The 12,778-nt window shown below is 42.8% G+C and overlaps 1 protein-coding gene across 1 annotated transcript in view; it reads left to right on the top strand.

The window, feature by feature from the left end:
- Window positions 1–12,778, top strand: part of hlcs (holocarboxylase synthetase (biotin-(proprionyl-CoA-carboxylase (ATP-hydrolysing)) ligase)) — a 42,486-nt gene that overhangs the window by 8,645 nt on the left and 21,063 nt on the right. The window contains exon 6 of the mRNA XM_046305490.1: window positions 8,089–8,372. Coding sequence (XP_046161446.1) covers window positions 8,089–8,372 — 284 coding nt within the window. The remainder of the gene's footprint in view (window positions 1–8,088; window positions 8,373–12,778) is intronic.

The following is a 12,778-nucleotide window of genomic DNA, read 5'->3' as shown; positions in this document are numbered from 1 at the left end:
CACACACACACACACACACACACACACACACACACACACACACACACACACACACACACACACACACACACACACACACACACACACACACACACACACACACACACACAAAATTGCTCAGTGCACAATGCAGTTTCTCTATGTGATGTCAGTGGTGACAGTTCAAAAAATGCCACTAGTCTGTGTGCACCCAGTCGCTTACTAGCAGGCTGAGGCTATTAATGCTATTACTCCCAGTCAACTTGCTGCCTGGCAGGCTGAGGCTATTACCCCCAGTCAACTTGCTGCCTGGCAGGCTGAGTTTATTACCCCCAGTCAACTTGCTGCCTGGCAGGCTAAGGCTATTATTCCCAGTCAACTTGCTGCCTGGCAGGCTGAGGCTATTACCTACCCCCAGTCAACTTGCTGCCTGGCAGGCTGAGGCTATTACCCCCAGTCAACTTGCTGCCTGGCAGGCTGAGGCAATTACCCCCAGTCAACTTGCTGCCTGGCAGGCTGAGGCTATTACTTCCAGTCAACTTGCTGCCTGGCAGGCTGAGGCTATTACTCCCAGTCAACTTGCTGCCTGGCAGGCTGAGGCTATTACTCCCAGTCAACTTGCTGCCTGGCAGGCTGAGGCTATTACTTCCAGTCAACTTGCTGCCTGGCAGGCTGAGGCTATTACTTCCAGTCAACTTGCTGCCTGGCAGGCTGAGGCTTTTACTCCCAGTCAACTTGCTGCCTGGCAGGCTGAGGCTATTACTCCCTGTCAACTTGCTGCCTGGCAGGCTGAGGCTATTACTCCCAGTCAACTTGCTGCCTGGTAGGCTGTTTGATGATGAGGCCCCTGACTCTTTCATTGGCATTTGAAAAGGCCGCCAGCAAAGTGCTGTGCTCTACTGTGGTATGTGGGGAATTAGCTCTGGGAGTTAATCAGTGTTTGAGATGGATCACTGACCGTTTACTCACCAACTTCAGAGGGATCTCAGAGGGTTATGCCAGGCTCTCGCCACTGATTGGCCTAACAGGCCTCTGAGAGCAGGAAGTGAAACGCCTCAGGACCACACACCAAGAGGCCAGGGTTCCGGTCTAGAAGCATGGTTCAAATCAAATCAAATCAAATTTTATTTGTCACATACACATGGTTAGCAGATGTTAATGCGAGTGTAGCGAAATGCTTGTGCTTCTAGTTCCGACAATGCAGTGATAACCAACAAGTAATCTAACTAACAATTCCAAAACTACTGTCTTATACACAGTGTAAGGGGATAAGGAACATGTACATAAGGATATATGAATGAGTGATGGTACAGAGCAGCGACTGCAACTACAGTCTTGCTTCGGTACTGCAGTTTAACTGAGGCCTGGCCAAGAAACACAATTTCCATTGACGGCCACATAGAGAAGTCAGATTAGAAAATTCCTAATAAGACACTTTAGTCATCACCTTTGTGCACAAAACATCCATTGAATTATCCAAATGATTGTTGCTGAGGTCGATTATTTTATTTTCTCTATCGCTCACAGCCGAAGATATCAACATTACGTTGAAAACTACGGTCGGACATCTTGGTTGCTGTTTACATTTCTAAACAGCCAGGCTGTTTCTGGAGGCTTCAGCCTTAGCAGTTATGTGTAATCTAGATAAATTCACAATGGCTATAGAGTCTAGAGTAGGTCTGTCAGATAGGGAGAAGTGCTGAAATGCAGCACTTGAGTTGGGAAAAGATTGTGAAAATGTCATTATTTCAGCCTGGGTTTTAAGACTGCAGCCTAGGTGTTTTGTTACTCTAGTCTGTTGTACCCCCTTGGCAGGGGATACAAATGACAGCAGAAGTTTTCCTACGCACCTGTGGTGAAATAACTCTCCACTAGGTGGCAGAAAATCTCTATTTTGCGCCTTATGAGTACTACAACTTCATCTCTCTGGTATTTCATAGTGTTTGTTGTGGGGATTCGTCTTAGCAAAAAGCAAATAATTCAGTCACTTTGATTAACTTTCTTGAGTATTCTTTATCAAAGTTTAGACTTACTGAAAAATAAATCAAAGAACGTAATACCCCAGTACAGTTGTACCTCAAAATAAAATTCACTTTGCCCGCGATTTGTGAGCCCCAAAACCAATGCATTATCTCATAATGCCAGATAAAGACCTCAATGTACCCTGGACAGGAGAGATGTCACACACCCGTTGCCCTCCACTTGGCAAATCTTATGGGCCCACTTGAACGACTCTGTTAAGTTACTTATTTAAGTTAAGTTACTGTTAAGTTACTTATTTATCCATACACTTGGCCCTAGTTGGCCTCCCTCTGCCCGACAATGCAAAAGTGTTTCCGAAAAGGACTAAAATGTAGTTTAATTATGACTGTTTGGTGTGTTTGGACTGGGCTGTGACTTCTTCACCCCACTGCCCCAGCAACTTTAAAACATACACCGGGATGATGAAAGCGAGGGCATGCAGGATCGCTTCCAGATTGTTCTTGGAAAATGGAAGGTGCTTTGAGGAATTGGAGGGGATTAGATAGTGTACCACAGAAATAGAATGCACTCTATAGAGTGTATTCTGTGCACCTTGACTAGAGCGGATGGACTGTGTGCATCTGTCAATGCTACCTCTGGAATTTGTAGTGGAGACCCTGGTGTTATTGTTATTACCCAGGTTCCTTTGCTCTAGCCCATCACATGGCATGGGCTTGCTCAGAGGAACTCTGTGCTCAGACAGATTCATCAAGGGAGTGTTTATTTCCCTTTTCCCCTCTACTGCTCACTTCTTCTCTCCCTATCTCCTTACTCTCTCATCCCTCTCTGATTTCCCTGCTATTCTTTCTCTAATCTGATAAAAAAATTATCAAAATAAAATTTTATTGGTCACATATTTAGCATATGTTATTGTGGGTGTAGCGAAATGCTTGTGTTCCTAGCTCCAACAGTACTGTAGTATATAACACTTCACAATAATACAATAATCTAATTAAGAAATATTTAAATATTAGCTCAAGCAATGTCGGAGTAGCATTGAATAGAATACAGTATATACATATGAGATGGGTTAAGCTCTATGTAAACATTATTTAAACATTATTAAAGTGACTAGTGTTCCATTATTAAAGTGGCCAGTGATTCCAAGTCTATGTATATAGGGCAGCAGCCTCTAAGGTGCAGGGTTATGTAACCGGGTGGAAGCCGGCTAGTGATGGTTATTTAACAGTCTAATGGCCTTGAGATAGAAGCTGTTTTTCAGTGTCTTGGTCCCAGCTTTGATGCACCTGACCTTGCCTTCTGGATGATAGCCGGGTGAACAGGCCGTGGCTCGGGTGGTTGATGTCCTTTATGATATTTTTGGCCTTCCTGTGACATCAGGTGCTGTAGGTGTCCTGGTGGGCAGGTTTGACCCCGGTGATGCGTTGGGCAGACCACACCACTTTCTGGAGATCCCTGCGGTTGCGGGCGGTGCAGTTGCCGTACCAGGTGGTGATACAGCCCGACAGGATGCTCTCAGTTGTGCATCTGTAAAAGTTTGAGTGTTTTAGGGGCCAAGACAAATTTCTTAAGTCTCCTGAGGTTGAAGAGATGCTGTTGAGTCTTCTTCACCACACTGTCTGGGTGGACCATTTCAGATTGTCAGTGATGTGTAGGCTGGGAAACTTGAAGCTTTCCACCTTCTCCACTGCAGTCCTGTCAATGTGGTTCGGTGGGGTGCTCCCTCTGCTGTTTGCTGAAGTCACCGATCAGCTCCTTTGTTTTGTTGACGTTGAGTGAGAGGTTATTTTTCTGGCACCACTCTCCCAGGGCCCTCACCTCCCTGTAGGCTGTCTCACCGTTGTTGGTAATCAGGCTTACTACTACTATTGTGTCCTCTGCAAACTTGATGATTGAGTTGGAGGTGTGCATGGCCACGCAGTCATGGGTGATAAGGGAGTGTTGTTTCCTACCTTCACCACCATGGGGCGGCCCGTGTTGCGCAGGGTGTGTTCAGACCCAGGGCCCGAGCTTAATGATGAGCTTTAAGGGTACTATGGTGTTGGATACTGGGCTATAGTCAATGAACAGCATTCTTACATAGGTATTCCTCTTGTCCAAATAGGATAGGGCAGTGTAATGGTGATTGCATCATCTGTGCATCTATTGGGGTGGTAAGCAAATTGTAGTGGGTCTAGGGTGTAAGGTAGAGGTGATATGATCTTTAACTAGAAGTGAGTGCTATGGGGCGATAGTCATTTAGTTCAGTTACATTTGCTTTGTTGGGTACAGTAACAATGGTGGACATCTTGCAGTAAGTGGGGACAGCAGACTGGGATATGGAGACATTGAATATATCTATAAACACTGCAGCCAGCTGGTCTGAGCATTCTCTGAAGACGCAGCTAGGGATAATGTCTGGGCCGGCAGCCTTGCGAGGGTTAACTTTCTTAAATGTCTCAACTCACATCGGCCACGGAGAAGGAGAACCCACAGTCCTTGGTAGCGGGCCATGTCTGTGTCACTGTGTTATTCTCAAAGCTTGTCCGGAAGCAAGACGTTGGTGTCTGCGACGTGGCTGGTTTTCCCTTTATAGTCCGTGATTGTCTGTAGAACCTGCCACATGCGTCTCGTGTCTGAGCTGTTGAGTTGCAACTCCACTTTGTCTCTGTACTGACATTTTGCCTGTTTGATTGACTGAGGGAATAAGTACACTGTTTGTATTCGGCCATATTCCCAGTCACCTTGCCATGGTTAAATGTACTGTTCGCGCTTTTAGCTTTATGTGAATGCTGCCATCTATCAACGGTTTCTGGTTTGGGTAGGTTTTAATAGTCACAGTGGGTACAACATCTTGTATATACTTTCTGATAAACTCAGTCAGCGTATCCGTTTATTTGTCGATGTTATTCTCAGAGGCTACCCGGGAACATATCCCAGTCCGCGTGATCAAAACAATCTTGAAGCATGGATTCCGATTGGTCAGACCAGCATTGTATAGACCTTAGAACGGGTACTTCCTGTTTCTGCTTATAGGAAGGGAGGAGCAAAATGGAGTTGTGCACCTACATTTGTTTCTTTGTCTTAAATATTACTTCGATGTTTTCAGTTCGAACTAGTCAGGTTATGCAATTTTTAAGATACAACAGCAGACACACTGGCAGTGCTTTCAATAGAGAAACCTACTGAGCTCCCTGCTCCCTATCCCTGTAAGCCCAGAGATGTCAGACTTGTTAAGTGGCCCAACCAGTCTCCAGTGACCGCCCTCTCCTTTGTGATTGGCACAAAGCAGATAATTGAGGCATGCAGATCAGCAACTCTAATTGATTAACCATCACTGTATTTGCTAAATATGGATTTGGGCTAATTAGGCCGTCATCCTTGTCCTCTCTCATTGCCAAGGGGGTGCTAAATACATACATTTGCGTAGCAGATGGTGCCTTGAGAGGTTAAAAAATGACCTAATTTGAGGAGATGAAAGGAGCACCACGTATCCTCTTTACTAAACCGAGTATCTGCTGTGGGTGTGGAGTGGCAGAAATGACTATTAATCCACTCACTCAAAATTCTAGTAACTTTCCCCAAATTGGAGGATTAGCTGTCCATTTACACTTCCCCTAGTTATTATATTATGAGGAAATATAAATAAATGAAAAGGAAACTACAGAACACCACTAGAAATGTGCATGTATTTTTTTCATTTATTAGTAACATGGAAAAGAACATGGATACTGAATAATACTTGATGGGATACTTCAACTATATTTAGCTGAAAATAAATAAGAATTAGTCAAATGTTTGAATGACCATAACATGATTAAATAGCGACATTATATACTTTAAATTGGTAGCTACCAGAGATGTGGACTTGAGTCACGTGACTTGGACTCAAGTACCACCCGAGTTGCAAATTTTGCGACTTGACTTTCACTTGAGCATCAATGACTCAGGATTTAACTTGGACTGGAACTATCAAAAGACTTGAGACTTGGATTACCCCCTCCTAAAAGAGCAGCCAGTCTGTTATTACACCGTGAACATACATTTCTGGCAGTTCCGTTGCTCAAAGCTGAGAATTGCATTGGGTTATATGGAAAATGACTGTTGAATTCTGTTCTGCCTGGCGCTGCTGTGCCGGCAGGTGCGGAAAGGCAAGGGGAAAATCAGAGCACTGTCCTGTATTTTCAGCGCTTGTCACTTGAAAACATGTGCTCTTAGCAAGAGTTTCCTTTAATATTTATTCTGACCTCTCAATGTGCATGTGGGCAGGGGGAAAACAACACTTGATTCTAATTGGAGATTTCAACATGTCGGTCAAACTTTAGCTGTACTGTTAACACTAGCTGTAAATTGTCATTTGGATGGCCTTTCTATTAGTAATGATTCAAAAAGCATTTATTTATTCATCCGTTAAGTTTATTATGTAGGCCTATGTACTGTACAAGTATGCCTAGTGTAAGGTAAGCAGATAATATAACCTGAATTTAAAAATTGCATTAAAATTAGTATAATACACTTAACAGAGTTCTCACCAAAGAATGTGCCACTATGCCTGTCATTTTTTTTATATACACTTTAAAATGAATAAAACCAACTTGAAACTGTGTGTAAATGATAATGGACCTACTGAACATTCATGCAGTTTCTTGACTATGTCCAGATCGCTAATAGCCTGCTCGCCCAAATGAAAGCTAGACAGTCAAGGCGCATCGACAATTCCAAAAACGATGGATAGAGGAATATATATTTTTTAATTATACAAATTACAGCAAAGAAATATAGGCAATTTTCAGTGTAGTCTTCCGGACCTTGTTGAAGACAGAATGCTGCCCCTGGGGCAAAATGAGTTTGACACCACTGATTTAAAGAGGCAATCAGCAGTAAAACAAAGTTCTGCCAGTTCCTGTTACGGTAGAAAGCTGAGGGAAGAGGCTGGGGAAATGTAACCAAACTCAAATTCATAGACAGCTATGGAAGCAAGGACTGAGCATCCCTAATAACATGGTTAAAACAATCATTTTGATATTAGTCTATATAGTGTTTGTTTACATCTACTTTGTTTACAAACATTGGCGTAAAACAAGCTTATATTTGGGGTTCTGATGGGGGTATGACAGTTTAACAAAGCTACTGAGGCATAAGTTCTATCCTTTAAGAATCAATGGGTACATATCATATAAGTCCAAAAATGGATGTAGAAACTGCAGATTGGCCCTTTAAGGCTCTAGATTGCAGTAAATGTCACTTACAGGTGCTCAAAAATCTCTAAGTCTCCCTCTGCCTTACTCATCAGCACCACCTTATTAAACAATCCTGGGGAGAACCTTGACTTAACCATATATTTGAAGACTCAAAACACAATACTTGTGACTTGACCTGAGCTCTGGGACTTAACTTAAGACTTGCCCATTATTACTTGGGAGTTGACTCGAGACTCAAAGGTTAAGACTTGAGACTTGCTAAATTGTGACTTAGTTAGTACCGTCTCAGATAGTTACTATAAAGAATGACCTTTTTTATTTTTTTAACCCATGTCTGATAAAATTCCTCAAAGCAACATATTACTTTTAATACAGACAATTCACTTTACTGTTCTTGGCTGAGTACAAATGATCTAGCCTGCGGCGAATGCAATGGAAGAATTCCCTGTCTGCGTAGCATTCGTGTACAGCATCATATTAGATGAGGATCATGTCAAATCCCTCTGTGGAGAAGGGGCCTTCCTCTGACTTCTTCAGCAACATGTTGTTAGTGTTACGCATTGATCTAAAACACGGAGGAGATGGTTTCTGGTGGGAGTCAAAGTGTCTGATCCCTTTGATGGATGAGAAGTGACTAGAACAGAATGTTTCACTACTCTGGGAACCAGCGCCTAATTAAGCCATGTAATTGATTATCAGCAGCCGTTGATTATCTTACTTAAGGCTGGACTTCGCCTTGGCTCTTTAACTCGATACTGTAAATATATATAATTGAAAAAGATGGCATCATAATTGTCTTGTTTTATACATTTTCATGGAAGGATGGGAGCCATTAGGATATGAAGAAAAATATATTTAATTGAAATGAGTGAAGTGAATGGTAGTGAAATCACAGAGGATTTATTCAGTCTCTCATCACACCGGCCTTGTGTTCTTCTGTCCCCAGGAGCGCAGGGCCAGCTTCCTCAAGTGGCTGCACACCCAGTTGGACAAGGAAGGGCTGCTCAAGTGTTCCAAGGCATTCCTTAAAGTGGTCCCCAGCTCAGAGCTTCAGGCTGGGCCCCCCCTGCTGCCCAAAGGGACCCTGGCCCTGGTCACAGATGCCCCAGAGGCCCAGAGCTGGGAACAGTTCAGCCTGCAGACCTACAGCCAGCACCTGGAGACCCGCACTCTGGGACGCACCCTTCTCTACACTCAGGTCACCCCTACCACCATGGACCTACTAGACGGGTAAGTTAACATTACCTGCACTTGGTTCTGGGACAGGGAGGGAGTGGCGTAGTCTGTAAGTAAGGGCCAAATCCTAACCTAAGAATTAGTCCAACTCAAAGTTTGACAGAACTCTCCATTGACATCGATGCATGACTTAAGTAGAAGTTTGAGTTGGCTGCACTCATATCTCCAGTTAGCATCTGGGGTTTATCGGGTGTGGGTGGTTTCAGGGGAAGATGTTCAGTTTACAGTCATTGTTAAAGTAACATGGACACATATGATGACATACGCACTGTGATACCCTTGTCAGCGTAGCGCCACGAGATGATTCCGGGTTTAGTAGTGGTGTAAAAATGAAAGTGAAGTTGTCAGACACCAGTGCGGCGTGAGAGTCATAAAAGAGAGAGAAAGGAAATTCGATTGAAAGTGAGTGGTTGGTCCACCAACCATGCTGTGGGGTGGGGGGGGGGGGGGCATTCCGCTGGGCTGGAACTAATTTAATGGCTGAGTGACCTTACTGCAGCAGAGGCAGGCTGTACCTAATACAGGTCTTTGTCTATATCCCACATCTCATTGGGAACTTGCCAGTCAACAGGCGGATCCCAGGGACAGGTTGAAGCTATTAGAGCTGTCATGAAGTTTGAAAAATGGATTCTGGACCTGCGCAGAATTGATTGGAACTGACAGTGTTGTCATTAAGGTTGTAAGGTAACGAAAGAGGGAGGAAAGACAAGGACGCGTGAAAAAAACAGTTCTCCAGTTGTGAGTTTTGATTTCGCTCCCTCTGATTTTTTGGCGGTTTAATTTCCAGATGGTCCCGTTAGTCTTGATTAAGTGGGATTATTCTAGATGAAAGCCTCTTGTTGGAGTCCTTTTCTTTGTTTTAGCCTATATTGCCTCAAGCACATGTAGTTATTTTTTATTTAACCAGGCAAGTTAGTTAAGAACAAACTTATTTTACAAAGTTAGCCTACCCCGGCCAAACCCTCCCCTAGCCCGGACGACAATGGGCCAATTGTGCACCACCCTATGGGATTCTCGATCTCAGTGTCTAAGACACTGATATGCAGTGTCTTAGACCGCTGCGCCACACGGGAGCCCGAGTCAAGCATAGTCATTATAGGATGACTATGGGAGGATTGTCATTGTTTATCTAGACCGCTCTTGCTCCTATCAAAAGGGAACACCTGGGTTGTGTTCATTAGACACCAAAAGGAAGAGAATGCTCCGAAACGGGGAGGTATTATCTGTACTTGTTCAATAAGAAACTCTCATTTTCTTTTTCCATTCCAAAATGTTTTTCTACGCTGTGACCTAATGAACACGGTCCTGGTAATATCAATATAACTGACACTAACCATATAGGCAACTGTCTTCCTTTTCAGTATTGAGTGTGTTTTGGCATTCTGATATGGACTGGTGGTGATAGTGAAACTACTGTAGGTATCAAGTATGTATGACTCTCATTTATACTCAATAGGTCTTTATTTAGTCTGTACAACATGCTTTTCTCAATTTGTTTGCTGACCTGTTCTTAGCTGTGGGGTCTGTTTTTGTGCAGATGGTACCACGGCAGTTTAGGAGCTAGTCAAGTATAGCTTTTCAGTTTTCTTTGGAGGGCCACCAGTACAGTGGATTTAGTAAGCATTTCCTTTATTAGAAACTATTTAATTCAAGAGAGACTATTTTTGATGCATGGAGAGAGAGAAAAGGACCCACAGTAAATGCAAAACCAATAACTGTTATTCATCCAAAAAGCAGATATTTTGTTTTTCTGTTGTATGCCAAAGTAAGACAGGAAGTGAAAATAGGCTGAATAATTCATGGTTATAATTGAACTGGCATAAAACAACAATTAGCTGCACATTCCTATGTAAATACTTTTTTATGGTGGTGTAGTGCTCAGTGTTGGCAAGGAAATGTAAATTCAAATGAGTTGCCGCGGGCAAGAAATGTTCTGACCAATGTATTACTCAAGCAAAAAATAAATAAATGATGGAGTGTATTCGAATGTTTAGTTTGACGTATTTTACTTGAACTTATTGTTCAACAAAATTATGGTATTGTTGTCTGCATATCTTTTAGCATACAGTAAAATGTCAAAAACGACTTCCTCAACTGAAGTGTATTTAATCCTAGGCTATCCATGTCACTTTCAATAGTATGTATAATTTCCAGATAAACTGTACAATCCATTAGACATTTTTTGTACATTCTTAATCAATACTTTAGTTCACAAATAAATGAGTTAAAGCAGTGGGAAGAGAAATCCTGAGGATGTAACAACCTTATTAATATACGAAAGCTAATAATAATATACGAAGATATATCTTTTTTATTTCATCTTTATTTAACCAGGTAGGCCAGTTATGAACAAGTTCTCATTTACAACTGCGACCTGGCCAAGATGAAGTAAAGCTGTGTGACAAAAACAACAACACAGAGTTACACATAAACAAACGTACAGTCAATAACACAAAATAAACATTTTAAAATCTATGTACAGTGTGTGCAAATGTAGTGAGGTAGGCAATAAATAGGCCATATAGGTGAAAATAATTACAATTTAGCGCAATACTACTGTTCAAAAGTTTGGGGTCACTTAGAAATGTCCTTGTTTTTGAAAGAAAAGCAAAAAAATCTGTCCATGAAAATAACATCAAATTGACCAGAAATACAGTGTAAACATTAATGTTGTAAATTACTATTGTAGCTGGAAACTGCTTTTTTAAATGTATTATTATTCGTCTTTTAAAAATGGAATATCTCATAGGCGTACAGAGGCTCATTATCAGCAACCATCACTCCTGTGTTCCAATGGCACATTGTGTTAGCTAATCCAAGTTTATAATTTTAAAAGACTAATCTATCATTAGAAAACCCTTTTGCAATTATGTTAGCACAGCTGAAAACTGTTGTTCTGATTTAAAGAAGCAATAAAACTTGCTTTCTTGAGACTAGTTGAGTATCTGGAGCATCAGCATTTGTGGGTTTGACTACAGGCTCAAAATGGCCAGAAACAAAGACCTTTCTTCTGAAACTCGTCAGTCTATTCTTGTTCTCAGAAATTACGGCTATTCCATGTGAGAAATTGCCAAGAAACGGAAGATCTCATACAACGCTGTGTACTGATCCCTTCACAGATTTGTGCAGGGTAAAAGGGATCTTGAAGAAGGAAGGCTATCACTCCATTTTGCAACGCCATGCCATACCCTGTGGACGGCGCTTAATTAGGAGCCAATTTCCTCCTGCAACAGGACAATGACCCAAAGTTCCAAACTATGCAATAACTATTTAGGGAAGAAGCAGTCAGCTGGTATCCTGTCTGTAATGGAGTGGCCAGCACAGTCACCGGATCTCAAACCTATCAAGCTGTTGTGGGAGCAGCTTGACCGTATGGTACGTAAGAATTGCCCATCAAGCCAATCCAACTTGTGGTAGGTACTTCAGGAAAGGAAGCATGTGGTGAAATCTCTTCAGATTACCTCCACAATCTGACACCTAGAACGCCAAAGCTCTGCAAGGATGTAAATGGAGGATTTGAAGGACACAATTATTATTTCAATTAAAAATCATTATTTATAACCTTGTCAACGTCTTGACTATATTTCCTATTCATTTTGCAACTGATTTCATGTATGTTTTCATGGAAAACAAGGACATTTCTAAGTGAACCCAAACCTTTCCCCCAAATGCAACTTTAATTATAGATCAGTTCTTCAACTCAATGGTGGAGCATTTCTTTTATAAGTAATAAGTAATAGGCCATTGAGGGGGAGCTTATTAAAAGGGGAATTGGTTGGGGGGTAAAGTGCCTGGCTCATCGGCTGGGGGAGCTGATGGAGGATTGATATAGGGGGTGGGGTAATATATTGACGGCCAGGCTGGGTCTGAGCTCAGTGGGGTGGCGGTGTGTTTGTCCAGAGTATTAGTGCTTTGTTTGGCCAGTAGCAGCTAATAATAGGCTGGCCCCAAGACAGATCACAAGGTCACAACCAAGCTAGAATATCAATGCCCTTAGCCAGGACTGCTGGGTTGTGAGCAGGTTACACACTCACTAACCCCTCCGTTTCACACTCACTGACCCCACCGTTTCACACTCACTGACCCCGCCGTTTCACACTCACTGACCTCGCTGCTTCCCACTCACTGACCCCACCGTTTCACACTCACTGACCCCGCCGCTTCACACTCACTGACCTCGCTGCTTCACACTCACTGACCTCGCCGCTTCACACTCACTGACCCCACCGTTTCACACTCACTGACCCCGCCGCTTCACACTCACTGACCTCGCTGCTTCACACTCACTGACCTCGCTGCTTCCCACTCACTGACCCCACCGTTTCACACTCACTGACCCCGCCGCTTCACACTCATTGACCTCGCTGCTTCCCACTCACTGACCCCGCCGCTTCACATTC

Source organism: Oncorhynchus gorbuscha, linkage group LG16 (genome assembly GCF_021184085.1).
Source record: "Oncorhynchus gorbuscha isolate QuinsamMale2020 ecotype Even-year linkage group LG16, OgorEven_v1.0, whole genome shotgun sequence".
In the NCBI taxonomy this organism is placed as follows: Eukaryota; Metazoa; Chordata; class Actinopteri; order Salmoniformes; family Salmonidae; genus Oncorhynchus; species Oncorhynchus gorbuscha.
Note: the sequence above shows the minus strand (reverse complement) of the source record. Positions and strands in the feature narration are given on the sequence as shown.